The following is a 25585-nucleotide window of genomic DNA, read 5'->3' as shown; positions in this document are numbered from 1 at the left end:
TTCAATAAAAACAAGATTGGTGATTCTATTCATGTGCTGATATGATCGTTTGAGAGTGAAACCGCAGTCTACTGAACATAATGCCATCCATTGACTTTTGAGTTTCATTGACTTTATCATGTGCCATTCACTGTACTATGGAAACAGCGGTGCTCTGAGCAGCACTCTGAGTATGACCCCCTCGATCTGTCCCAGCGCGGGGTGCGCACGCAGTCTGCGGAGCTCCGCCTGTCGCTGGCCGCATGGAGTATATGTCCCGGGCTTTAGGGTTACGGTCTGGATATGGTGCGTACACGGAAAACATGCTACAACGTCAAAACCCTCGCTGTATCCCCCGAGGGCTGGCGAGCCTGCCGGCACAGCTACGCCCCTGGATTCGACGCAGCTGATGTGAACAGCGCATGTATGTAATATAATGTTGATATACCAGGAGAGTGAAAGCTATTACCAAGCACTGTATTCTCTCCTTGGGCTAACTTCTAGTCATTGAAATCCTAGTGAAATCACACAGTTTACTCATTTTGCTGGGGACTCCCCTGCGACCTCCTCATCAAGCTGACGTTCGAGTATATACAGTACAGTACAGTATAGGTGTAGGTGCCGTCGGCAAGCCTCCAAGTCGAGTATGTTTTCCGCATTTGGGTTAGGGTCTCCAGGGGTGACCCCATAAACCCCGGAGAGGGTCTCCGAATCCTGGAGGGGACCCTTCCTCTCCCCCACCCAAGCCCCTAACCCAAAAACATAGAGAGAGAGAGAGAGTGTCTCCTCCTTCTTGAGCTGGAAGACCAGCTCACGCTGCAGCCGACGGGGTAACTTGACCTTTGCCTGAACCAAACAGGTGCAGAGGGCTTTTTAAGGGTCCGCCCGGGCGGGTGTTCCACAATAGGCACAAGGTCCCGGGGCGTGACAAAGTGGGGATAATAACATATCAGATTTATATAGCGCTTTTCCTAGTACACACACACACACACACACACACACACACACACACACGCACACGCACACACATATATATATATTTATCAGAACACCTCAGACTCATACCTGCATCCTCTTAATGTAGTGTTTAAATAGTCTGTCCAGATTCATTTTGAGGTGTCCGTATCGTACGCACATTGCACTATATGTATGAGTCGCTTAACTGGCTATCGCCAAACTCTAGAAGGCATTTTCACTGGCTGCAATTTATTTAAATTAAGTTAAGTTAAGTTAAGTTAAGTTAAGTTAAGTTAAGTTAAGTTAAGTTAAGTTAAGTTATCCTTTTCTTATCCCCATGGGGAAATTCATCCTCTGCATTTGAACCATCCCCTACTCGGAACCTTCCAACTAGGAGCAGTTTTGCTGGAACTAGGCCAGTTCTATTTGACCTATAGTTCCATACCCAAAGACATGCTCAATATCATTCACTTTTTGTTGGAAAAGTTTTTAAGCAAATTGAGCGTCATATATATACATAATTGTTATGTATAGTGTATATATGACTAGTGTTTTATGTATGTGTATGTGTGTGTGTATGTATGTATATATACATGTATGTATATATATATATATATATATGTGTATATTTATATAGTATGTGTTGTTATACAAGTGTATAATAATGTAGTATTGTTGAGTTAATAAGTTATACTTCTTCTCACTCCTTTTCGAATATGTCTACATTTCTTACCCCTTCATCTTTATTTCATAATACTATTTCAATCGACTTGTTAACATGTCATTTTGAAGGCCCCGTATATTGTCTCTGTTTTGTTTACATACATATTCGAATTAAACATGACAAACAAACAAACAAACAAACAAAGCGTAGGGTCTTCCAATTCAAAGCCCCGTTTGATTGGAACAACCTGCCTAATTATCTCCGCTCTATTTCTTCACTTTGCATTTGTAGGACTGCCTTATTTGCTCATGCGAAAACAGCTTGTTCTTGTTTCTAATTGTGTCTGTTCTTATAAATGGTTTGTGGGGGCGCGTGGGTTGGGGGTTGTCAATGTGTGGGTGTTGTTGTATTTGTATGTGGTTATGTTTCGTGATCTTTTGTTGTATTGTTGATGCATTTGTGTTTCTATAGTCCCCCTCTAAAACCAGATGATTCATCTCAAGGGGGGTTTCCTTCAATAAAGTTCAATATTTGTGTTCGGGATAACCCTGACACTAACAAATTCAAATGGAGGCTACGCACGACAGTAAGCTGACCTGCGTAGTTCTCAGCCAGGAAAAACCCTGGATGATCGTGATAAATCTGGCTGAAGATGCTACTTACTTGAGGAGGTTCACGTAAGACACAGCCATTTAATTTAATCCAGTTCTATTTCCACCATGATTTGAGACGTTGGGAGGTGCTCTTTGAGTAAACTAGATGGCACCATCATTAGTCTGTTGACTTTGTGCTATACCACCTTAGGACTTTAGGGTTGATCAGGTGGAAGGTCCACTCTGATCTGCTTGTCATTAGATGCATTACTCTATTCAAAATCGATTATATTCATTATTGAAATAATATTAATGGTCGATTATTAGTTTTTGGTTGATCACTGGCAATTCATTATCAGACTATACTCACTTATCTTACTAATGGCCATAGGTCTTATTTACACCGGGGACGCGGGACGCATGGGGACATGTCCCCACCACTTTCTGAAATGGCGATTTTGTTCCCCATCACTTTTTAAAACCATAATTTGTTAAAAATATATATATATATTTTGAAGACCGCCCCCACTCAAAAATGTGTTTTTCTTCAGGTGGATGTTTGAGCTTCGCTGTGCAGAATGACGTCTGTGCAGATTTTGACACTAAAAGGCCGTTTTCACAAGCTCATTGAAAAGGCCATTTGTGACATCACAAATACTTGGAGCCAATCCCTGTCCAGTAGTCAGCAGTTAAACTTAAAAAATCAACAATATTTGCATATTTACAGATTCTGGATTTTTTTTTAATGAGGGAGAAGGAGGGCAAGTCATTTTAAGGATTTTAACAAGGTAATTTAACTTATTTTGTGGAAAAAACCTCCAGACACAAATTATTAGTCAAAGATGAATATTGTATATAGCCTACATCTTAAAACATGAGTTCAGGGGGTCTTTAACTAACAAATGAAAACACTTTGAGAAAGATCTATTTGCACAATAAGAAAAACAAAATGCAATGTAAATATAGAAGAAACAAATGTGTTTTATCCACACACAAAAAGCAACGTTACTCCTTCAGTTGTTTCTACTTTGTTGTATTTTAGGGCAGTGATATTGGATTTGTTACGTCTGGGCTGACTGACATGCCCTGGTGCCTTTATGTTAGGGATACTCAACTTGCTTTGCCCGGGGGCCACTTTCATGAAATGATAGAAGGCCAGGGGCCAGTTAATAAACAAACAATATACATTTTTCTGTAGCGGATTCTAGGTTTTTGGGGTGTCAGCCGGAGTTTAGTCTGACAATGTCGTGCACACCGGATAGTTCGTTAGGTTAACTTAGTTAGGTTAAGTACATACATAAGTGCCTGGGTAGCAAGCAGACGGCGGTATTTGACAATTTAGCAGCTAAATCATAGATTATTGAAAGATATTCCATATTCCAGACTGAAATGCTATAACAGAAGTGGAGTATTGGTCAGAATGACATGAACATTTGAACACTTATTCAGCGGGTATCTTGCATGTTGCGTTCAGGTGCACTTTTTTTTTTTTTTTTTTTGCAATTCCATCGCTGGCCACATGCGGCCCGCGGGCCGCATGTGGCCCGCGGGCCGCAAGTTGGGTATCACTGCTTTATGTGATATTGGCATTGTTGGATTGACATGGTGTTGCAGCTGTGGATGTGATGCATACAGTATGAATGACTGTACTTGTGCGGTCGACGTGCATTTTATACCATTTTTGATGCGCCGTTAAGCCGTTTTTTTCCCAACTCAACAACTCCAACAAGCTGTAATTATACCGACCCCCCCCCCCCCCCCCCCCCATTACATTGGCTAAAATGGCTTATGAACGGGGGAAACCTGTTGATTGTCTTGTGCTTCCGCTGCACAGCAGAGGTGTGACTTGCATGTCACACTGTGCAGGCGGTGATCTTTCACTAAATGTGTCTCACCTCAGTGTTGACTCATTATAGTAGTCCGGCAGAACCTTGATGTAGGCCTTGTTGTTTCTTAGGTGGTTTTAAGTCATTCTATACCTTAAAGGTATACTATGCTATGCAACGATTTCATAAATTATATTATACATTCATACAAATGTTTTCCCTGTAAATCATCATGTTGGGTGGGGGGGAGAGGGGGAGAGGTGGACTGGGGCTGTTGGGAGGGACTTGGGAGGGGGGGAGAGGGGGAGAGGTGGACTGGAGCTGTTGGGGGGGTCTTGGGAGGGGGGGAGAGGGGGAGAGGTGGACTGGAGCTGTTGGGGGGGACTTGGGAGGGGGGGAGAGGGGGAGAGGTGGACTGGAGCTGTTGGGGGGGACTTGGGAGGGGGGGAGAGGGGGAGAGGTGGACTGGAGCTGTTGGGGGGGTCTTGGGAGGGGGGGAGAGGGGAAGAGGTGGACTGGGGCTGTTGGGGGGGGTCTTGGGTGGGGGGGAGAGGGGGAGAGGTGGACTGGGGCTGTTGGGGGGGTCTTGGGTGGGGGGGAGAGGGGAAGAGGTGGACTGGAGCTGTTAGGGGGGGGTCTTGGGTGGGGGGGAGAGGGGGAGAGGTGGACTGGGGCTGTTGGGGGGGTCTTGGGTGGGGGGGAGAGGGGGAGAGGTGGACTGGGGCTGTTGCGGGGGTCTTGGGTGGGGGGGAGAGGGGGAGAGGTGGACTGGGGCTGTTGGGGGGGTCTTGGGTGGGGGGGAGAGGGGAAGAGGTGGACTGGAGCTGTTGGGGGGGTCTTGGGTGGGGGGGAGAGGGGAAGAGGTGGACTGGAGCTGTTGGGGGGGTCTTGGGTGGGGGGGAGAGGGGGAGAGGTGGACTGGGGCTGTTGGGGGGGTCTTGGGTGGGGGGGAGAGGGGAAGAGGTGGACTGGAGCTGTTGGGGGGGTCTTGGGTGGGGGGGAGAGGGGGAGAGGTGGACTGGGGCTGTTGCGGGGGTCTTGGGTGGGGGGGAGAGGGGGAGAGGTGGACTGGGGCTGTTGGGGGGGTCTTGGGTGGGGGGGAGAGGGGAAGAGGTGGACTGGAGCTGTTGGGGGGGTCTTGGGTGGGGGGGAGAGGGGAAGAGGTGGACTGGAGCTGTTGGGGGGGTCTTGGGTGGGGGGGAGAGGGGAAGAGGTGGACTGGAGCTGTTGGGGGGGGGTCTGAGGGAGGCGGGGTGGAGAGGTTGGAGCAGGTTGGGCAGATGAGAGGTGTCACAGCTGTCTGTGCTGTCTGTCAAAGCAGCAGTAGAGCTCATTCAAGCGACTGGCTAGATATGCGTTATGAGTGCAGTGCAGACGCTTAGATATGCGTTATGAATGGAGTGCAGTGAGCTAGATATGCGTTATGAATGGAGTGCAGTGAGCTAGATATGCGTTATGAATGGAGTGCAGTGCAGACGGTTAGATAGGCGTTATGAATGGAGTGCAGTGCAGACGACTGGCTAGATATGCGTTATGAATGGAGTGCAGTGTTATGAATGGAGTGCAGTGCCGACGGTTTGTAGTTTGTGATCTCTCTCAGTCCTCTCCAAACAGAGGCCGATTCATTGTCTGAGACCTCTTGATTGAGTCAATAGCCGTGTTCGGAATGGTTCACTCATTCACTCACTCACTATTCCCCATATAGCGTTTCTCATAGTGAACTATATGGGGGGATCAAATGAGTTTCGCACAGTGGGGGGGGGGGGGTATGTTATGATCCCCGCCCACCCCCTGTAAGAGTACAGGGGTGTGGGTGTATCCTGCTCCGGCTGGCTTATTGCACTATGCAATCCGTACATGACTCAGCAGTGTTGTGGTGCTGTTGTCGCGTCTGATCGGGCTCCACCTTACGTAAATGGGGCTACTGTGAGAAACACAGGTTATGTATTGGTACTGTGAGAAACACAGGTTATGTATTGGTACTGTGAGAAACACAGGTTATGTATTGGTACTGTGAGAAACACAGGTTATGTATTGGTACTGTGAGAAACACAGGTTATGTATTGGTACTGTGAGAAACACAGGTTATGTATTGGTACTGTGAGAAACACAGGTTATGTATTGGTAACTCTAGTTAGACGATCACAGGTGGAGCCCACTTCTCGGTCTCTGACAGAAATGTGGAGATGCTGCAGTGGTTGCTGCTTTTACGCACTCTGCTGTGAAACGGCTCACCCTGATTGGCTGACGTGTATGCCATTCCTCTCACGTGATTGGAGTCATTTTCACTCAAGGCATTTTATTAACAAAATATCTGTATTTCTTTTGTTTGGTCAATGTTGCCTAATAGGGTCAATTAAAAGATTTGCTCATCACATTTTTGTAATCGAGAGGTCTGTTCACATACTCCTGTAATGAAAATTGCTTAAAGGGACACTCCACCGATTTTCAATGCTGATTTATTTTGCACAGAATCTCACACATATCTGAAAAGTGTCAACCGTTTCGCAGACAATCATTTAGTTTGACAGTTGTTGAGAGTTGCTTTGAGTAAAGTTGTGGACCAGTGATGTCCTTCATGCACAAATTCAATCACTGGTCCACAACTGGTCCACAACTTGGTGGAGTGTCCCTTTAAGGCTGACAGCTAGTCAGCAGGTGGTTTTATGAAGCTATAGGTATAAGGGGCCCTATCGTTGCAATCGGCGCAGAAACTGCGTTTAAGGCCTAGCGCTAGGCCGCCTAGCCCAGTTAGTGGGTGTGGACCAGCGCACTCGTTATCTTGGTATCGGCGCTACACGCAGCCTCAACCATTATAACCACGCCTTTTAAGCGCAAAATTATGCATAGTCCGCTCATTGGAGAATTGCAGTAAAGAGTCACACGCTTGCCTTTTAAGCTCCAATTCCTGGACAAATCCGGTAAAACCAGACAAAGCCAAGCGCTCTGCCCCCCCCCCCCCCCCTCCCTTCATACAGTCTGTCTGTCTCCATATATAGGCTATTATTCCATATTATTATGCTTCTCAAACCAATCTAACTGCAGTTTAAATACTGCAAGCATGTAAATACCCTACACTATAGCAAGATCAAAGTGAAAAGAACGTTCTAAATGCATCAGCTAGAAAAATATAGCCTATTAGATTGGTGAAAGTTTGTCCAGAAAGATATAATTTTCTCTCACCTGCTGCAGGAAGGATGATGCACATAAATATACCCTACATTATGTAAAGTCATTGCATAAATGTGTTTTTATTGTAAAACTAAATGTGAAGTAGGGCCAAGTTATTGGAGCGGACATCACAGTATAGCAGATGACAGTAGAAGCGCGTTCCACTGTCACTTATCTAAATCACGTTAAATCGACAAGAGATATATATAGGCCCAGGAGGACATATATGTTTCACATAGGGTGGTGTTTTCATTTCGATGTTTTATTTGGTCCAATATTGAAATGTTCAACAATTGCAGGTTGTGTTACCATTACACATTATTTAGATCCTCCCTTAATATAGGTTTTCGGCTCATTTGGTTGCTATTTAGTAGCGAAATGGAGAAGCACAATGCATGCTGGGACATTCACATTGCAGTGAACTTACAACTTCTTTTTTCTATGGGACGTGTTGTGTCTGTCTGAGCGAGGGAGTCAGAGAGAGAGAGTCGTATAGAGAGCTCCAGGAACGAGTCCGGAAATCATCGATGCTAACAGCCCTGGTTCTTCACAGTTTTCGCCTATGGGAGTTTTTGAATGGGTTTTTGGCGCGATGCTTCTAATAATCTCTCTGGGCAACGCTGGCTTAATCAAACGCGAACCAGTGTTTAGTAATATCATCTTCACACATGAAGACCACTTTTATGAGTTTTGAAGCTTTTATGTGCCGTTAAAAGGGTGGCTAGCTAGCAAACGGCTAAATGAGACTACAATGTCGATGCGGATATTATACGTCATCATGAGTGAACGCGGAAATTCTTTCTCTCGCAATCAATGCGACACTGTGTGTAGTTCTGGATTAGCTTAGCACAAGCTTTTTACCTCTAGGGCTCGCAGTTACGCTTCAAAACTCATGAAAGTGGTCCTCATGTGTGAAGATTATCCCGCTGAACCTTGGTTCGCGTTTGATTAAACTTGCGTTGCCCAAAGACATTATTTGAAGCATCGCGCCAAAAACCCATTCAAAAATCCCATAGACAGAAACAGTGAAGAACCAGGAAGTTCGGGACTTCCGCATTCAGCCTACAAAAATACGTCATCCCTGGAGCTCTCTATTGTGCCTGTCAGACTGATATGAGCAAGAGAGAGGGAGTCACACAGAGAAGGGTGACAGAGGAGAGCCAGAGGAGTGCTCCGCGCAACCGGCGCACTGAATAGGCCTGGTTTTCAAAAGCGCAAAGGTGGGAAGATATCATTACGCCGATATTTAACGCCGAAACGGCCAGTCTCGCCCATTCAGGGAGTGCGCCACGCCCATTCGGCCTAAAGCGCATTTGGCAGCGTAAAGCCATGTTGATATCTTCCCGAGGCAGGCGCAAGGCACGTTTTTTAGCGCCGGAGGCCCGTTTTAGCGCCGAAGGCCTGTGGGAGAATAGGGGCTATAGACTATATTTGGGGCCAATAAAAAAAACGTGTATAAAGCATTAAACTCTTACCTCCGGGGGTCCAGGGGTTCTGGGGCTGGACCGGGGGTGGCGGGGGTGAGTGCCGGTGGTCTCTGAGCCCTGGGGATGCTCCAGGTCACGGGCTGTTTTGGCCCGGTGCTGGCCCTGGGGATGCCCAGAGTCGTGGCGCGGTTTGGACCGGTGCTGGCCCTGAGGATGCTCTGAGTCGTCGGGCGGTTTGGCCCGGTACTGGCCCTGGGGATACTCCGAGTCATGGGGCGGCCTTGCCCGGGGCTGGCCCTGGGGATGCCCTGAGTCGTGGGCCGGTTTGGTCCGGTCCTGGCCCTGGGGATGCTCCGGGTCATGGGCCGGTTTGGCCCGGCACTGGCCCTGGGGATGCTCCGGGTCGTGGGCCGCTTTGGCCCGGGGCTGGCGAGGACCAGTGTGGCCGGCTGGGTGCTGCTGATGGTCATGATGATGATGATGATGACGCTGATGTTGTTCTTGGGAAAAGTTCAAACGAAGCTCCTCCTCGTCTGTTGAGTAAGAAAGAATGAATGGATGGATGAATTGGGTTGTTAAGCTGTGACCTATGACCTCCCGACAATACTACTTAACACGTTCACTGCCAATGACGTGTTAATACGTCAAAAAAAATCCAACGGTTGACTGCCAATGACGTTTTAACACATTCACTGCCAACAACGTGTAAACACGTTTTCAGAATCCAGCTGTTGACTGCCAACAACGTGTTAACACGTTTTCAGAATCGATTTTTTTTTTTGACGGTGGATCGTTGATCTGGCCCTTTTGCATCTTCTATTATACTGTTAGAGCCGCCGGGCGTGTGCAATCCATTCCGCCGACCCACTGAGTGGCGACGGTGCTCAGACTATTGAGTGTTGTTTGGCCAGAAACGCACGCATTCCAGCTGAGCTCAACCGAGGACCCAGAAGCGAACGAGCCTCATTCTCATACTGTAGGCGAAAACCTTTCACACGGGCGCACGGCGGTGGGGGGTTCCAAAGGTGGACTGGGTGGAAAGCACACTTTGAAGCGCGCAGCATAAAGCCTAGAGTCACACAAGGCTTCGTCAAAGCTCTCAACCGAAAATCCAAGAACGGATTAAGCCACATCCACGCTCGCCGACGAGGGGCCGCCAGAGAGGGAGACTGCTGCTCACTGCTCAGACAGGCAGGAGAGACTGGCTTGTGACTGACAAACGCTGCTGAAATCCACCAGACACGCCCACGGAGGGAGGAGTTGTAAGGAGAGGGGGTGCGGGTGCTGCTATGGAGGAAATTACTGTTCAGAACTATATTGTTTATGTCTGATGTCTCACTGATGCCAAAAATAAATGGTTAAAGTGACTATTTGATTGAATTTCACAAAACTGCGATTATCTCAGCTTTTTGTCTCAGACGCTGAAACCATGCTGTACTCAACGGCTAATATCTACATAACTACTAACTCTACAAACTAACTCTTTTAGACAGAGAAAGCACACATTCTATTAGTACTTTTGTGAACTTTGTGTTCACAAAGTCCAAGCAGAAAATTATCCTTGGCTTGTAAAATGAGCCAGAATCCTCAAAAAAACCCTCTGGCAAAAGCTACCTACAGTAAAAAAAAAAAAGGCTGGCAGTGAATGTGTTAATACGTCAATTTTTTTTTTTTTTTTTTTTGACCGTGGGATGTGCATCTAACCCTTTTACATCTCTTATATAAATATTGGAGCCACCGAACGTGTACAACCCATTCCACCGCCCCACTAAGTGGCGACAGTGCTCTCCCAGACTAGAAAAAGCAGAGCCAAAACTGCAGGGGAACGCGCGATGAAACCATTCTCATACTGTAGAATGGATTGGCGAAAACGCTTTCGTTTTCGCGCTGATTGCTGGCGGTGAGGGATTGCAAATTTGCATAATAGATTATGGGTGGAACACACTTTGAAACACGCAGCATAAATAAGACCAGAATCGCAAAAGCTTCATCAAAGCTCTCAACCGAAACTCCAAGAAACAGCGAGCCCATCCAGACTTGCCCAGCGGCCGCCAGCAGACAGGCACAGCAGCAAAGCAGTGAGCCTGGTGACGCGAGGTTACAGCAGCAACAGAAACGAGCTTGTGACACGCCCGCTGCAGCCAAGAAGAACACACACGGAGGGAGGAGTTTGAAGGAGAGGGGTGTTTCCTGCTGTTATGGAGGAAATTACTGTTCAAAACTATTGTTTAGATGTCTGACGTCTTACTGATGCCAAAAATGAATGGTTAAAGTGACTGTTCTATCGAATTTCACAAAAAGCCGTTTATCTCAGAATAAATTTTCAGACGCTGAAACCATGCTGTATTCAAGTGCTAATGCCTACATAACTACTAACTCTACAAACTAACTCTTTTAGACAGAGAAAGCACACATTCTATTAGTTCTTTTTAGATATTTTGTGTTCACAAAATCTTAGCAGAAAAGAATCCTCAGGTCTTGAAAGATGAGCCAGAATCCTCAAAAAACCCCTCTGGCAGAAGCTACCTACAGTAAAAAAAAAAACAGCTGGCAGTGAATGTGTTAAGCTGTGACCTATGACCTCCCGAAAATACTACTTGCCGAGAAGCCTCTCTGCGTGGTCAATATGCCGCAGTGCTGCTGTGTCCCTCGTTGTTGGAATAGATCCCAGACTAAAAAACGATTCAACTGTCATTCTACCGCTTTCCTTGCGACGAGAAAGAGAAGAGGAAATGGCTGCGCTTAATAAGGTACGTTACAATTCGGAGAAAGTACGTATAGAAAAACAACGTTTGGCGCTAATTCTAAACAGATTATCTATAAAAAGTGATGTTAGGTTAAACAATTATTTATAAAAAGATATCTAAAAAGATCCACGGGATACGCCATAGTTGTTTTGAATGAGGCGAATGAGGAGCGGTGCCGCTTGGCGCCGGAGGTGAACGTCTGTCGTCGGTCTTAACAACCAAATGGATGGATGCATGGATGGATTGATAGGACCTGCTGTACTGCATTGCTTTTTTTGTATGAGCAAAATGTAAAATGCAAAAAACAAAAAAAAACAAAAAAAACCCGACCCTGTCGTTCAAAAAGTCAGTCTTTCCGATGAAGGAGAAACATTTCAATCTGGAACATAATATTGATACTGTTGACCTACAAATGCCATAGTAGCTTAACATATCTCCGGACACGTCTCTGCAGCTCTTTGAAGGTTTGGGTCATCTGTGCTGCTTTGTCATCAAACTAGATTGCAGCTCATGGTTGATGTTGTGCTCATCATGCTGCAGCTCTTCTGGCTTATGGGTTCACTGCTATTCTTAACCAGAGGTTTGAAGCCTTCCAAGCCTCCGAGCACCATATTGCTTTTTCACACCTCAAATCCCCTCGATTGACAGTGATTCAACACTGCAAATCTGCACTTCAACCGAGTTGTATTCTGCATAACTGTCAGTTGTTCCAGGTCATTGGTTCCCAAACTGGGGGTACACGTACCCCTAGGGGTATGTGGAGATACTACAGGGGGTACTTGAGATAAAGGAGAAAATGTAAAAATGCAAGAATAAATCAGGAAAATAATGAAATGTTCAAATAAATCTGCTCAGGAGGCACTAATTGGAACTCTTTTACTCCATTTCTTACATTAGTTTGTAATGTTATATTCTTCAAAACATGGGTCATCATTCATCATTGCATCATAGCTATAGTTTTCTCTTGCAGTTTCCTTAGCAAAATGTTCTAGTCGGGTAAAGGGGGGTACTTGGTTACTACCTCAGCAACAGGGTTGGGGAGTAACTGAATGTATTCAGAATACAGTATTCAAAATACAAAGTACGAGTAACTGTATTCCACTACAGTTACAATTTAAATTGGTTGTATTCTGAATACAGTTACTTTCTTTAAAAAATAGAATACTTGAAGGCAATACTTAGTTTTGTTTTATTTGTTCGTTTTGTATTATTTGCTCTAAAATTCATATGAAGCGCGCAAGTTGTGCACGCGCAGTGTACCTGCCTCCCAACATGTAATGCTTTAAACCTAAAATCCAATCTAAATCTAAAAAACTAACTAACCAACAAACAAACAAACAAACAAACAAACAAACAAACAAACAGAAAAACAGCTATGTCTAGGTTTGGGAGCATAGTTTAAAAAGACAAGTCTTCAGATACTATTTTACCCTCTTTATCTTCAGATTAAGTTTGTGTTCTGGTGAAGAGTAAATCCACTTTGATATGTTTTGCAGGGTTGCCAACTTTGGGTACCTGGCTGGCTGGAGTGAGATTTTGATGGCATGGCTCATGCGTATGCGGACTTAATCACAACGTGCACGTGAATGTGAATGAATGAATGAATGAACGAACGAATTAACAAATGTCCTCCCCCTATTCTCTTTAGGCATGACCATATTTTAGTATTGCCAAACATGTTACAAGGTGTTACAAGGATTAAAATCGAAGTAGCCCAGGCTATTAGCCTATAATTCAGAATGAACGTCGTCAACAGATGGTTTGCATTGTGCAGAGTATAATAGCCTATATCAGTGGTTCTCAAACTTTTCACGTCAAGGACCCCTAAACTGACACAAATTAGACCACGGACCCCCATTTGATAAGATTTTGTCCCACGGTCCCCCATCTGATATTGTTGCTTTTAGACATTTTATCGCAGAAACTTTCTGTTTCATACACTTTCAAAGTGTATGAAACCCACGGCCTAAACAGTCATATACATTCTGTCATTGTGTCACATATATGGATGGAATAGCAGAAATAGATTATCCCCCTTTTTGCTGGGGACCCCATCAAGGTCCCCGGACCCTTTGAGAACAATCTGTCTCATTACTTATAACACTACTTTTGCATTACTTTCACCAAAATAACTGCAGTAGCAGAATGACATCTCCGCCCCGGAACCATCCCGAAAAACAATTTATACCATCTTCAAGTGAGTGTAAACCCTCCAAAATTCTACAATGTTATCCCTTTTATGTGTTATTGTCATCGATAGTGGTTATTTGCATAAAAACACACAATTTGATTAGGAAATTATTGGATCTTTATTTAAATGTGCTTTGATTAAAAAAGAAAAAGTAACTCAATTTGTAACTTGTGTTACTTGACAGAGTAACTGGTATAATATTACTGAAATCTTAATTGTAATGAGTTATATTACTGGGTTACTGCTAAAAGTAATATATTACATGTAATATGTTACTTTTGTAATGAGTTACCCCCATCACTGCACAGCAGTGACACTTCCCCCGGACCACGACCCGCTACAATTCGCATACCGCCCCAACAGGAGCACAGCGGACGCAGTAGCACACGTGCTCCACACCGCCCTGTCCCACCTGGAGGGGAAGGACACCTACGTAAGAATGCTGTTCGTGGACTACAGCTCAGCATTCAACACCATAGTACCCTCCAGGCTGGTACGCAAGCTCAAGGACCTGGGACTTAACACAGCAATGTGCGACTGGATCCTGGATTTCCTGACAGACCACCGCCAGGTGGTGAGGGTGGGCAACCTCACCTCCTCCCCACTGACCATCAGCATAGGAGCGCCCCAGGGGTGCGTCTCCAGCCCCTTCTGGTACGACCTCTACACCCACGACTGCGTGGCAACCCAAGCTTCTAACACCATCGTGAAGTTTGCAGACGACACAGCAGTCGTGGGGCTGATCTCGGGGAGCGACGAGACGGCCTACAGAGAGGAGGTGGGGGCCCTGGAACAATGGTGCCAGGACAACCACCTCTCTCTGAACGTCTCCAAGACCAAGGAGATCATTGTGGACTACAGGAGGGGGGGGGGCGCACACCCCCCAATCGCCATCAACGGCACAGTGGTGGAAACGGTGGACAGCTTCAAGTACCTGGTAGTCAACATCCACCAGGACCTGACCTGGGCCGGTCACACCGCCAATGTTGTCAAAAAGGCCCAACAGCGAATACACGGACTCAAGCGCCTGAAGAAATTTGGACTAAGGAAAGAAATCCTTAGGGACTTCTACAGAGGCACCATTGAAAGCCTGCTGACTGGCTGCTTCACCACCTGGTACGGGAACTGTACCACCATGGACCGCAGGGCGCTATGGAGGGTGAGGCGCGCGGCCCAGCACGTAACAGGATGTGAGTTGCCAGAACTGCATGAACTGTATAACCAGCGGTGCCTCAGGAGGTCCCTGAAGATCATCAAAGACACAAACCATCCCCACAACAGCCTGTTCTCCCTGCTACCCTCAGGGAGGAGATACAGGGTTCCAAAAGCACGCACAAATCGCTTGAGGAACAGCTTCTTCCCGCAGGCCACGAGACTCCTTAACATGCACAAATAGCGTAGTAGCCGTGCCGTACCGCACTGCAGCTGCTGCCATTACGGATGTCTAATGTTTAATTGTATGTCTAATAAGGTGCATACTATTTGCACCTGTATGATAAGGTACATGCTATTTGCACCTGTGTGACAAATACGTCGAATTTGAAATGTTTGGGCGCGTCTAATGTATGCACATGACATGTGCACCTAGGTGCAGTGAATAGGCCACTGTCTCGGACTTGTCTTATCACTATACTGCCCTATTGCTATTGTTACTTATTGCTATTGCTTATTGCCTATTGCCCTATTGCTTGTTGTTTTTGCACTCATATGCCTTACTATATTTGTACTATGTCGTAAACGGAGTCCACAGCACAAGAATTTCACACGTGATACTTGTACCATGGAGTGACAATAAAAATCTTGAATCTTGAATCTTGAATCTTGAGATGACAGGCAAACAAGAGTAATGTAGAGTCAAAAAAGGTCTTGATTGACAGTTGCCAAGAAACTAATTTTGAAGGAATGGAAGTCCTCCTCTCCACCTTCTTTTCAGCTGTGGCTGACAGACATGATCTCACGATGATGATATGGAGAGACTCAGGTTCCAGAGGACAATTATTTAAGGAAATTGTTTGTTATTTGGGACCCGTTCCTGACCTTTTTCGATCAGGCTAAAAGCGGTAATTGAGTTTCTTTTGGATCTTTTGCACAGTATATTTTTTTTTTTTATCGTTTTGTAAGCACCTTTTCTATGACTGGTAGCACCATTTTGTAACATTGTAATGTTGAATGTATGTATACTGTATATGTTTTTTCTTTTCTTTTCTTTTTTTCCTGTTCTTGTTTTGTTTTCTTTATGTTCTGAAAAAGTAAAATAAAATATAAAAAAGAAAGAAAAAAAAAAGGTCTTGATTCAATTACTCTCTTGGTGGTATCACGAGGGGTTGATTGATTCTCTGCCCGAAGCCGAGACCTGCTGGGCGGAGCTCTGGGTGTGTCTCCACCACTGACCTAACCTGCCGGGCGGAGCTCTGGGTGTGTCTCCACCACTGACCTAACCTGCCGGGCGGAGCTCTGGGTCTGTCTCCACCACTGACCTAACCTGCCCGGTGGAGCTCTGGGTCTGTCTCCACCACTGACCTAACCTGCCCGGCGGAGCTCTGGGTCTGTCTCCACCACTGACCTAACCTGCCCGGTGGAGCTCTGGGTCTGTCTCCACCACTGACCTAACCTGCCCGGCGGAGCTCTGGGTCTGTCTCCACCACTGACCTCACCTGCCCGGCGGAGCACTGGGTCTGTCTCCACCACTGACCTAACCTGCCGGGCGGAGCTCTGGGTCTGTCTCCACCACTGACCTAACCTGCCGGGCGGAGCTCTGGGTCTGTCTCCACCACTGACCTAACCTGTCCGGGCGGAGCTCTGGGTCTGTCTCCACCACTGACCTAACCTGCCCGGCGGAGCTCTGGGTCTGTCTCCACCACTGACCTAACCTGCTGGGCGGAGCTCTGGGTCTGTCTCCACCACTGACCTAACCTGCCGGGCGGAGCTCTGGGTCTGTCTCCACCACTGACCTAACCTGTCCGGGCAGTGCTCTGGGTCTGTCTCCACCACTGACTTAACCTGTCCAGGTGGAGCTCTGGGTCTGTCTCCACCACTGACCTAACCTGCCCGGCAGAGTTCTGGGTCTGTCTCCACCACTGACCTAACCTGCCGGGCGGAGCTCTGGGTCTGTCTCCACCACTGACCTAACCTGCCGGGCGGAGCTCTGGGTCTGTCTCCACCACTGACCTAACCTGCCGGGCGGAGCTCTGGGTCTGTCTCCACCACTGACCTAACCTGCCGGGCGGAGCTCTGGGTCTGTCTCCACCACTGACCTAACCTGCCGGGCGGAGCTCTGGGTCTGTCTCCACCACTGACCTAACCTGCCGGGCGGAGCTCTGGGTCTGTCTCCACCACTGACCTACAGTAACCTGTCCGGGCGGAGTTCTGGGTCTGTCTCCACCACTGACCTAACCTGCCGGGCGGAGCTCTGGGTCTGTCTCCACCACTGACCTAACCTGCCGGGCGGAGCTCTGGGTCTGTCTCCACCACTGACCTAACCTGCCGGGCGGAGCTCTGGGTCTGTCTCCACCACTGACCTAACCTGCCCGGCGGAGCTCTGGGTCTGTCTCCACCACTGACCTAACCTGCCCGGCGGAGCTCTGGGTCTGTCTCCAACACTGACCTAACCTGCCCGGCGGAGCTCTGGGTCTGTCTCCACCACTGACCTAACCTGTCCGGGCGGAGCTCTGGGTCTGTCTCCACCACTGACCTAACCTGTCCGGGCGGAGCTCTGGGTCTGTCTCCACCACTGACCTAACCTGTCCGGGCGGAGCTCTGGGTCTGTCTCCACCACTGACCTCAATAATATGGACAAACTCATCCACTATTTTTTGGGACCCACGTTTTGTAGCAAAGTGTTGTCTGTCGCCATCTCGGGGTCCTTGCGCAGCTCACGTGAGACGGGTGAGTTATATAAGAAATTAACCCCCGACAGTTGTTATGAAAATGTGAAATTAGCTATATCAAATTCTATCTCATCAAATTCAAAAATGTCTGCCTAGTCTACAAAATCATGCACGGTTTAGCTCCTCCTCCCCTGTTTGCTTTCCTCACTTCAAAATCCACCTCAACCAGAGCCACTAGAGGCGCAACTAGAGGGGACTGTACACTCCCACTCAGGAAATGTGCTTTTAGCCAGGCTGTATTCTCCTTCATATCCTCCCAACAATGGAATTCATTACCACAATCAGTCAGAGAATCTCCATCCTTCTGCTCATTTAAACACAACACTAAGAAATGGCTAACCAATAACCAAACATGCAGGCCCGGCTCCAAACCCAAGTTACTACCCAAGGGGGGTCCGGGGGGATTCTCCCCCGGAAGAAGATTTTGTACATTTTAAAGTAAAATTCGTCAACCTGGTGCATTTGAGAGCAAAATGAAGAGGCTAAATCTGTGAAGAACTACACACATCTCTAATGTGTTGTGACTTTACAAATAATTAGGCCTAAACAATTAATATTAAGTGTATTTACACATTGTGCACAAATTGCATTCATTGTGACAAATTTACAATAGTGTCCACATTGATCTCTGCTGTTCAACCACATTCATAACTCCTCGCTTACCCATTTCCATACCTTGTCTATCCTGTCCGTTTTTACCTATGTTGTTTTTATTGTTTTGATCCTGTTTTACCTGTACTGTATGTGTGCGTCCTCCTTTTTGTTGTTGTTGCTGTTATTTTTTATTTTATGTTTCCTGTCTAGTGCTGTTGTTTTTAACTATTGCCAGTTTTTCTTTATAGGATGCCAATCAACACCAGGCAAAGTTGACTGCCGACGAAAATTAGCCTTCTGGCTAACTCGGTATATTTACATGACTGATTGTCAAATGTTGAATTGAATTGAATTGAATTGAATATAGATCAAAACCGTGTTATGGACCATGGCTGTAAAGATGCTTAATCACTGTTACAAAGTGTGGCATTTTAACATGAGGGTGTATGGGAACGACAGGACTTCTGAGCCCTGCCTCAAGTGGCCATTCGAGGAACTACAGCTTTTCACTTCACTTCCGCGTCATACAGAGGAAATCCATGGAGTTTGCCAACTGGTCTGCACTCCATGGGTGCATGGAGCGCACGCGCGCATGCACCTTAAGCACGGATCTCCTGTGAGTTAGTCTCACTTGCCAGAGTTGCCTCCCAGCCGGGAGAGATTGGATCTGGATCTGTGCCTGCTTTGTAGGCCTACTATCGGTGTTTGGTTGTAAAGGTAAACAGAGCCTTTCCCCCTCCGCTATACCATCCAGTACAGCCAGACTCTCCCCCATTGTAGGGATAGAGTCTGGCAAGTGAGACGATGCCTGTGATTAAATCCTGATATTTCTGCCATTCAAATGTCTCTGTAATCCTTGGAGCCTGACGGTTACCCAGCGAGCACAAAACGTTTTTTCAACGTTGATTTTTAGTTGAAATCTGGGTGATATTGGGTTTGAACGTCTAAGACCTAATTTCACCCTCTTTTCAACCGGCTAAAATGCGGTTACAACGTCAACGTGTAAAAAAACACAATTTGGTTCATCATATTGTTAAAACATTTGTTGTAGCTTGGAATAGAGGCAATATTGATAGTGTGTGGATTGGCATTTGTCCATTTTATTGTGTAACTGAGAGTTGAAATCTGGTCTATACGAAAACTACATTTCAACGCATTTTATGTCACATGAAATATCATAAATATGGGACTATATAGGCTATGTGGTGCCAGCAAAAAGCTTCCAGGACACAACTATGGTTAATAGTTTAGCGCAATACTATAAAATTAAGAATTCAGTTCCTGCCGCAACGTGCATGCGCAAGTACTTACTTGCTAGCTATACTAACCGTGACTGACTAGACTAGACCAAAGCAAGTCTGCACCGGTCTGCACCAAGTGCGGAACGAGGTGCTCTGGGCACGCTATGTTATTGTAACAGACTGTATACGAGGCTCTGTGTACCTCCTCAGTCTCTGGTGTTAAATGAAGTAACCTCTGAAGCCATAGGCTACAGCCTATAGACAACACACACACACAACATAATTTTAGTCTGTTACATTAATATAATAGTCTCGTACACATCACATAAAATAACTTAACTCCCGATCGTCGACAATCATGTAGTCTACAAGTTGTGTGCGAGATAGAGTATATATGTGCCCAGCTCTCTATAGAGTATAAGAAAATGTATAGCTCAGCGCGTTAAGCGGACTGGCTTGAATGTGGGAAAGTGGGGTTCGAATCCTGTGTGTGCTGCTGAACTTTTAATTTAAGATCCTGGTGAAATATGGTCTAAATCTGATCGTTCAATAAACGTCTGCAAATAGTGGGTGAAAAAACTTTCACTTTCAAACCTTCCTTGCACGTTTTTTCAACGTTGACCCTAAACGTTTTTTAAACGTCTTTTCAACCGAAAAATGCTCGCTGGGATAGTTCAAACGACTGTCGCTGCACTCGCTTTGAAGTTCTTTACGCGCGAGAGAGATGGGCTATTTACACCCGCAAATAGCATGCATCAGCCATAAATAAAATGGGTTAAAAATAACAATGTTGGCAGATATACACCACTAGGGGAGCATGAAGTTTCGTCTGTTTCTTACCGTTCAGTCGTTTTTGTCTCTTGCGTCTGGCCCCAGTGCAGCAGATGATAGTGATGACAATCAGCAGTAGAATAAGACCTGATGATGGCAGACACACATCATTAACATTTAAAAATGTCTCCCGATCTCCACGTGTTTGAAATACCTTTACACTGTAATCACTCTATATTTCAACATCAACTGAGTGTAATTATTATATATAAGATTAATTTCGTGGCATATATTTCATACAGTATAAGCTGTGAAGAGAGACGTGTGAAAAGGTCTTTGTACATACAGTCCCTTTTTTATGTTTTATGTTTATTTTTTATCAGTCATCTGAAAACCCAGACGGGTCAAACAGCTCCATTGGACAGAGGCGCTCCTCTTGAGGCAGGAGGAGGGCATCTGCATAGGCTAGGATAGGGGATCCTTCCCCCGTGGGGGATCCTACTAGAGTCAAGACTCGTTGGTGGCGGACTGGGGAGGTGGGTGGGGCAAAACGACGCTTCAGAGGACGGCTTCAGGGGAGATGGACTGCCGTGAAGCCAGCTGCTGCTATGATCGGCCAGAGAGAGAGAGGTGACGTAGAACCCTTGCTATACTAGAATGAACTGACGTCATATCTGACGTCATAGAGGACGTCATACTTGGACTTGACTGACCACGACATAGCTGACGTCATACTAGAACTTGACTGATGTCGCGGGGTGATCAGGTTATGCATGTGTGGCCTTCTGCTTGAAATTTGGTCTGGAGACCTCACTTAAAGGCTATTGACTGATAAAAAATTTGGGGGTGAAAGATATGCACTTGATGTGCAAAAGCCTTAATAATGCATTATAACGGTGTATTAGGTATGAACATGACAAAATGTCATACATTTTCACTTTGTTATGTAATAACACAGCTTGGAATACATTTCCCTACATTTTGTAATAAATGATTACATATTGCACTGGTTATTACTTTTATTATAATTTAAAATGTGATATATATATATATATATATATATATATATATATATATATATATATATATATATATATATATATATATATATATATATATATATAGTGTGTGTGTGTGTGTGTGGGGGGAGGGGGTGGTTTTAACTGAAAAGACTTACAGTAAATGAGCATTGTACATGTGCAGAATGGAACCCTGGCCTGGCTGTATTAGTGCCTTGCTCAAAGGACAGCAATATTGATGTGATTAAAACAAACATACCTCCTCCGCCGGCTAAGATGCCCACCATGGTCCAGAAGTCAAAGCCAAACAACCTCCCCGTATCTTGAAGTGACAGAATGAGATTTCATTATTTTCACTGTTATTTGGAGAATAGGCTTTTGACAGATGTTTTCAGGGTCTGAAATTGATCATTTTGTACTGACGCTGCAGACAGCTGATGTGCTTCTAATATATTGAAATTGCACCATTTACATAATGCCCAAAACCCTGAAAAGGAGTCACCAGTATTCAGTGTTAACCCAAACAATGGTATTGTCAAAGCCTCTGAAACAGTACTTTATGATGGGACAGTAAAACTCTCCATTGGATAACATCATAACTTGTAGTTTGTCTCATTAGAATGAATTCAGGTCAAATGCTTGCCATAGAGAACCAGTGTAGTATTGATACATTCTAATCAATATTGAATGTAATCAGTCCAAACTCTATCATATCCATCACATCAGATATCATTATTTTTCTATAAAAGGCCTACCCTACTATAATACTTACCGGACTGACTAAGGCAGGTTGGGTTCACAGGCTTGCTGACCGCATAGCTGACGTCATGGTTGGAAACGTTGCAGATGAATTTGCTTCCTTCTGGTTTCAGTTCTTTCCGTGTCAGTGTCTCTGTGGTCTGCGTCAGCGGCTTCCCATCTTGAAGCCACTTAAAGGTAACATCCTTGGATAGATGATTAGATAGATTAGATAGTTGATTGATTAGATAGTTGATTTATCCAGATTGATTCTGCAGTGTATTTCTATCTATCTATCTATCTATCTATCTATCTATCTATCTATCTATCTATCTATCTATCTATCTATCTATCTATCTATCTATCTATCTATCTCTCTCTCTCTCTCTCTATCTATCCTATCTATCTATCTATCTATCTATCTATCTATCTATCTCTATCTATCTCTCTATCTATCTATCTATCTATCTATCTATCTATCTATATATGCCGCGGTGTGGCAGGCAGCTTTGCTGCAAGACTAGATGAGTAGTGTAACATCTGCATGGTATGACACAGTTGTGTGAGGCTGTTAAAGTTTTATAATGTATCAATTGACTACATAATATTTGTTTGGTCATAAGGTATTGCAAGCCATCATAAGCACATGGTAATCATAATCTCACTCATTTTAATTGTTAATTTTGTGAATCATAGTCATGGGGTGCTTGTTGCAGAAATACATTTTGGCAGCTTAATACTGTACAAACAAAAGGATATGTTTGTGGGGAAAACAAAGCTCCACAATTTAATTTAATTTAATTTAATTTAATTTAATGTAATGTAATGTAATGTAATGTAATGTAATGTAATGTAATTTAATTTAATTTAATTTAATTTGTTTAAATACATTAAATGTCCATGTCCCCATACTGGTGTGGAGAGTAAATAAATGAACAATACAAAACACAGTAAAAAAACACACACAATGAAATGTGTTTGACTGTGTTTCTACCTTCAGTTTATTTGTAATATATTATAACTCATAACATAAAGGTGATGTGTGATTACCATAGACACGCCCTGCTTTATGATGAACAACATTTAACATAATCAGTCTGCCAGATGAACAGTCTGTGAGAACAGAAACAGCTGAAGCAGGATGGATTCATATGTTTCAGTAAGTTTCTCAGATATTCTCACCTTATCCTTAGCCTCGCATCTGAGGGTCACGGTGTCACCCGTTTTACTACAGGTGAACTTCACTTCAGGCTTTGAGACATTGCCTGATTAGATGAGATGAGATGAGATGAGACTAGATTAGATTAGATTAGATCGGATAAACACACAGTAATGATGCTTATAATAATGTCATGACAGCAAAGCTGTAGTGGACTGTATACTTTATGGGGCAATGGTATAATTAATGACAAGATTATTGACAGAATTAATTCATTTTCTAATGTTTGTTTATTGATCAAACTACTCTAACCAGTATCAGCATTATGATACAACAATGCAAAGTGATACTGATTAGAGTAGATCAATTTGACCAATTAAAATGACATTGCATCATATTACGTGACATCACATCACATTGCATTACAATACACTAGAAACACATGTTTAGGCAGACATAAACCTGGATGGATAAAAGTAAAAAAAAAAAAAAAGTATTCACAATCCCTGGTTACTTACCCAACACACATAAAGTGATGGAGTCTATCTGGACCTGCTTCCCATCTCCGTCGAGAACCTCTGAAGTGTATGTTGTGTTGCCTTGCTTCAGGTCCAGCAGTTTCAGGAATCCATTCTCATCGGTCTTTAAAGGCCCTTTGACATGACCCCCTTTTTTATAATAGGTGAGTTCTTCGCCGTCTGCCTTCTTCCATCTCAGCATATTTAAGGCACGGTTGTAGCCTTTGTATTTCAGAGGCAAACTGAAGGCCTGGCCTGCTGCAGCATACTGGTCACAACCCTGAGGAACTGGGGAGGAGACACAAAGGAGATGGAGTCTGTTTTTCTTCTAGTGAGGAGTGTCCTGAATAATCACACGATGCAAATATGCTGAATTGAATTCAAATGCATTACGGAATAAATACTGTGATGTTTTCCAAAGAAGCACTTGTTACGACCCAGGTCTAGGGTCTAGCTCGCAACATAAAAGTGGACCCAGACGACAATGGAAAAAGTAAGTGTGTTTTATTTTACACACAGTAAAAGAGTTAGCAGAAGTGGGACTGGGCTCACTACACTACCAGGCTAACAATGACAAGCTAAGCTAAAGATAGCACCACAACACACACAATACAAAACCAGAAACATAGTGGTGTGTGGCCATTCAGCTTTATGGCACCATGCACCACCACCCACATCCCTCTAGCCACTCCCCCTACACACCCATCCAATCACAACTCTCTACCACCTTCCTATCCCTAGCTACAGCCCCTTTTCCCTAACCTCCCGATTACCCCCTCTCTTCCACCACCCACATCCCCCTAGCCACTCCACCTACTCACCCCTCGAATCACCTTCAGTTAGTTCTGTATGTATGTATGTATGTCTCTATGTATGTATGTATGTATGTATGTATATGTATGTATGTATGTATGTATGTATGTATGTATGTATGTATGTATATGTATGTATGTATGTATGTATGTATGTATGTATGTATGTATGTATGTCTCACAGGGCTTTACATACTGAAGCATCATCACAGTATACTACATCATATATCTACACACAACCTAGGTTACTGTACATCACATACTACACATTTTTACTAGATTACATTACGATACTACACAAACACTGCATATCTTTGGACTGTTGGAGGAAACCCACGCAAACACGGGAAGAACATGCAAACTCCACACAGAAAGGACCGGGGTGAAGATTTAAATCCATGACCTTCTTGTTAACCGCTGAGCCTTCCTATCCCTAGCTACAACCCTTCCAACCCTTATAGCCATTAACCCTACCCACCCTTCCTATCCCTATAGCCCCTATTGCTCATTAAACGTCCATTAGTGACTGATTGACTGAGTGTCCTGACTTTGCCGTGCCCTGACTTTGCCATCCCCTGACCCCGGCAGGGCCTGCTGGGCCAGCGCCGTGGGAAAAAGCCTGAAAGCTAGCATAAGCTAGCACATGACTGATATTTAGAGCCAATATTGGCCTTTTTCTTAAAAATGCGATCTGGTCCCATCAGCGTGGTCCACGTCTGAGATGGATACTGTCTGATGCCGGATTACATATGGTCAGTTTCAGTCGAGAGTTTAATGCCATGTTCAGACAGATCAAATACAACTCTGTTGCATTTCCAATACAAAGGGGGAAAATATTTTTCTCTTCAAACCACATTTAAAGGAACACCACGCCAACATTTTGGGAGATTAGCCTATTTGCCATATTCCTCTTCTCTATGCCTTCAGTACAATGTAGCGACACACCCCTCCTGCTAGCACCCCGACGCGCCCCTCCTGCTAGTTATAGTAGCTTAGCACAATGACTGGTAGTCTGCGGCAGTGATTCCCAACCAGGGGGACGTGTACCCCTAGGCCCTAGGGGGTACTTGAGCAGCTTGCAGGGGTTATTTGGAAAGATTGAGGATTACAATTTACTTCCAAAATTATATAACAAACAAATTCCAAGTCATTTCATAAGCCCATTGTTAAAATGGTATGTGCGCAAACTGTTAACGCTGTTCTGCTACTGATAAATGCCTCAAAAACATCCAGGTGCTATCGCTCCAGATTCAAGCGTAGGGGGGCCTGGTGACAAAAGGAATAAAGAAGC

At 44.9% G+C, this 25585-nt stretch overlaps 2 protein-coding genes across 4 annotated transcripts in view; both read right to left on the bottom strand.

The window, feature by feature from the left end:
- LOC310774159 (uncharacterized protein) overlaps nucleotides 1–25585 on the bottom strand; it is a 794006-nt gene that overhangs the window by 569009 nt on the left and 199412 nt on the right. The window lies entirely within an intron of this gene.
- The window catches only part of cd2 (CD2 molecule), a 40857-nt gene that overhangs the window by 3045 nt on the left and 12227 nt on the right, over nucleotides 1–25585 (bottom strand). Inside the window, exons 2-7 of the mRNA XM_083633350.1 lie at nucleotides 23483–23770; nucleotides 22988–23070; nucleotides 21840–22011; nucleotides 21327–21389; nucleotides 20118–20195; nucleotides 8666–9150 (exon numbers count right to left, since the gene is read on the bottom strand). Coding sequence (XP_083489476.1) covers nucleotides 8666–9150; nucleotides 20118–20195; nucleotides 21327–21389; nucleotides 21840–22011; nucleotides 22988–23070; nucleotides 23483–23770 — 1169 coding nt within the window. The remainder of the gene's footprint in view (nucleotides 1–8665; nucleotides 9151–20117; nucleotides 20196–21326; nucleotides 21390–21839; nucleotides 22012–22987; nucleotides 23071–23482; nucleotides 23771–25585) is intronic.

This window comes from Poromitra crassiceps (genome assembly GCF_964638095.1).
Source record: "Poromitra crassiceps genome assembly, chromosome: 3".
NCBI classification, from domain to species: domain Eukaryota; kingdom Metazoa; phylum Chordata; class Actinopteri; order Beryciformes; family Melamphaidae; genus Poromitra; species Poromitra crassiceps.
The sequence above is the reverse complement of the archived record's forward strand: the minus strand, read 5'-3'. Positions and strand labels throughout refer to the sequence as shown.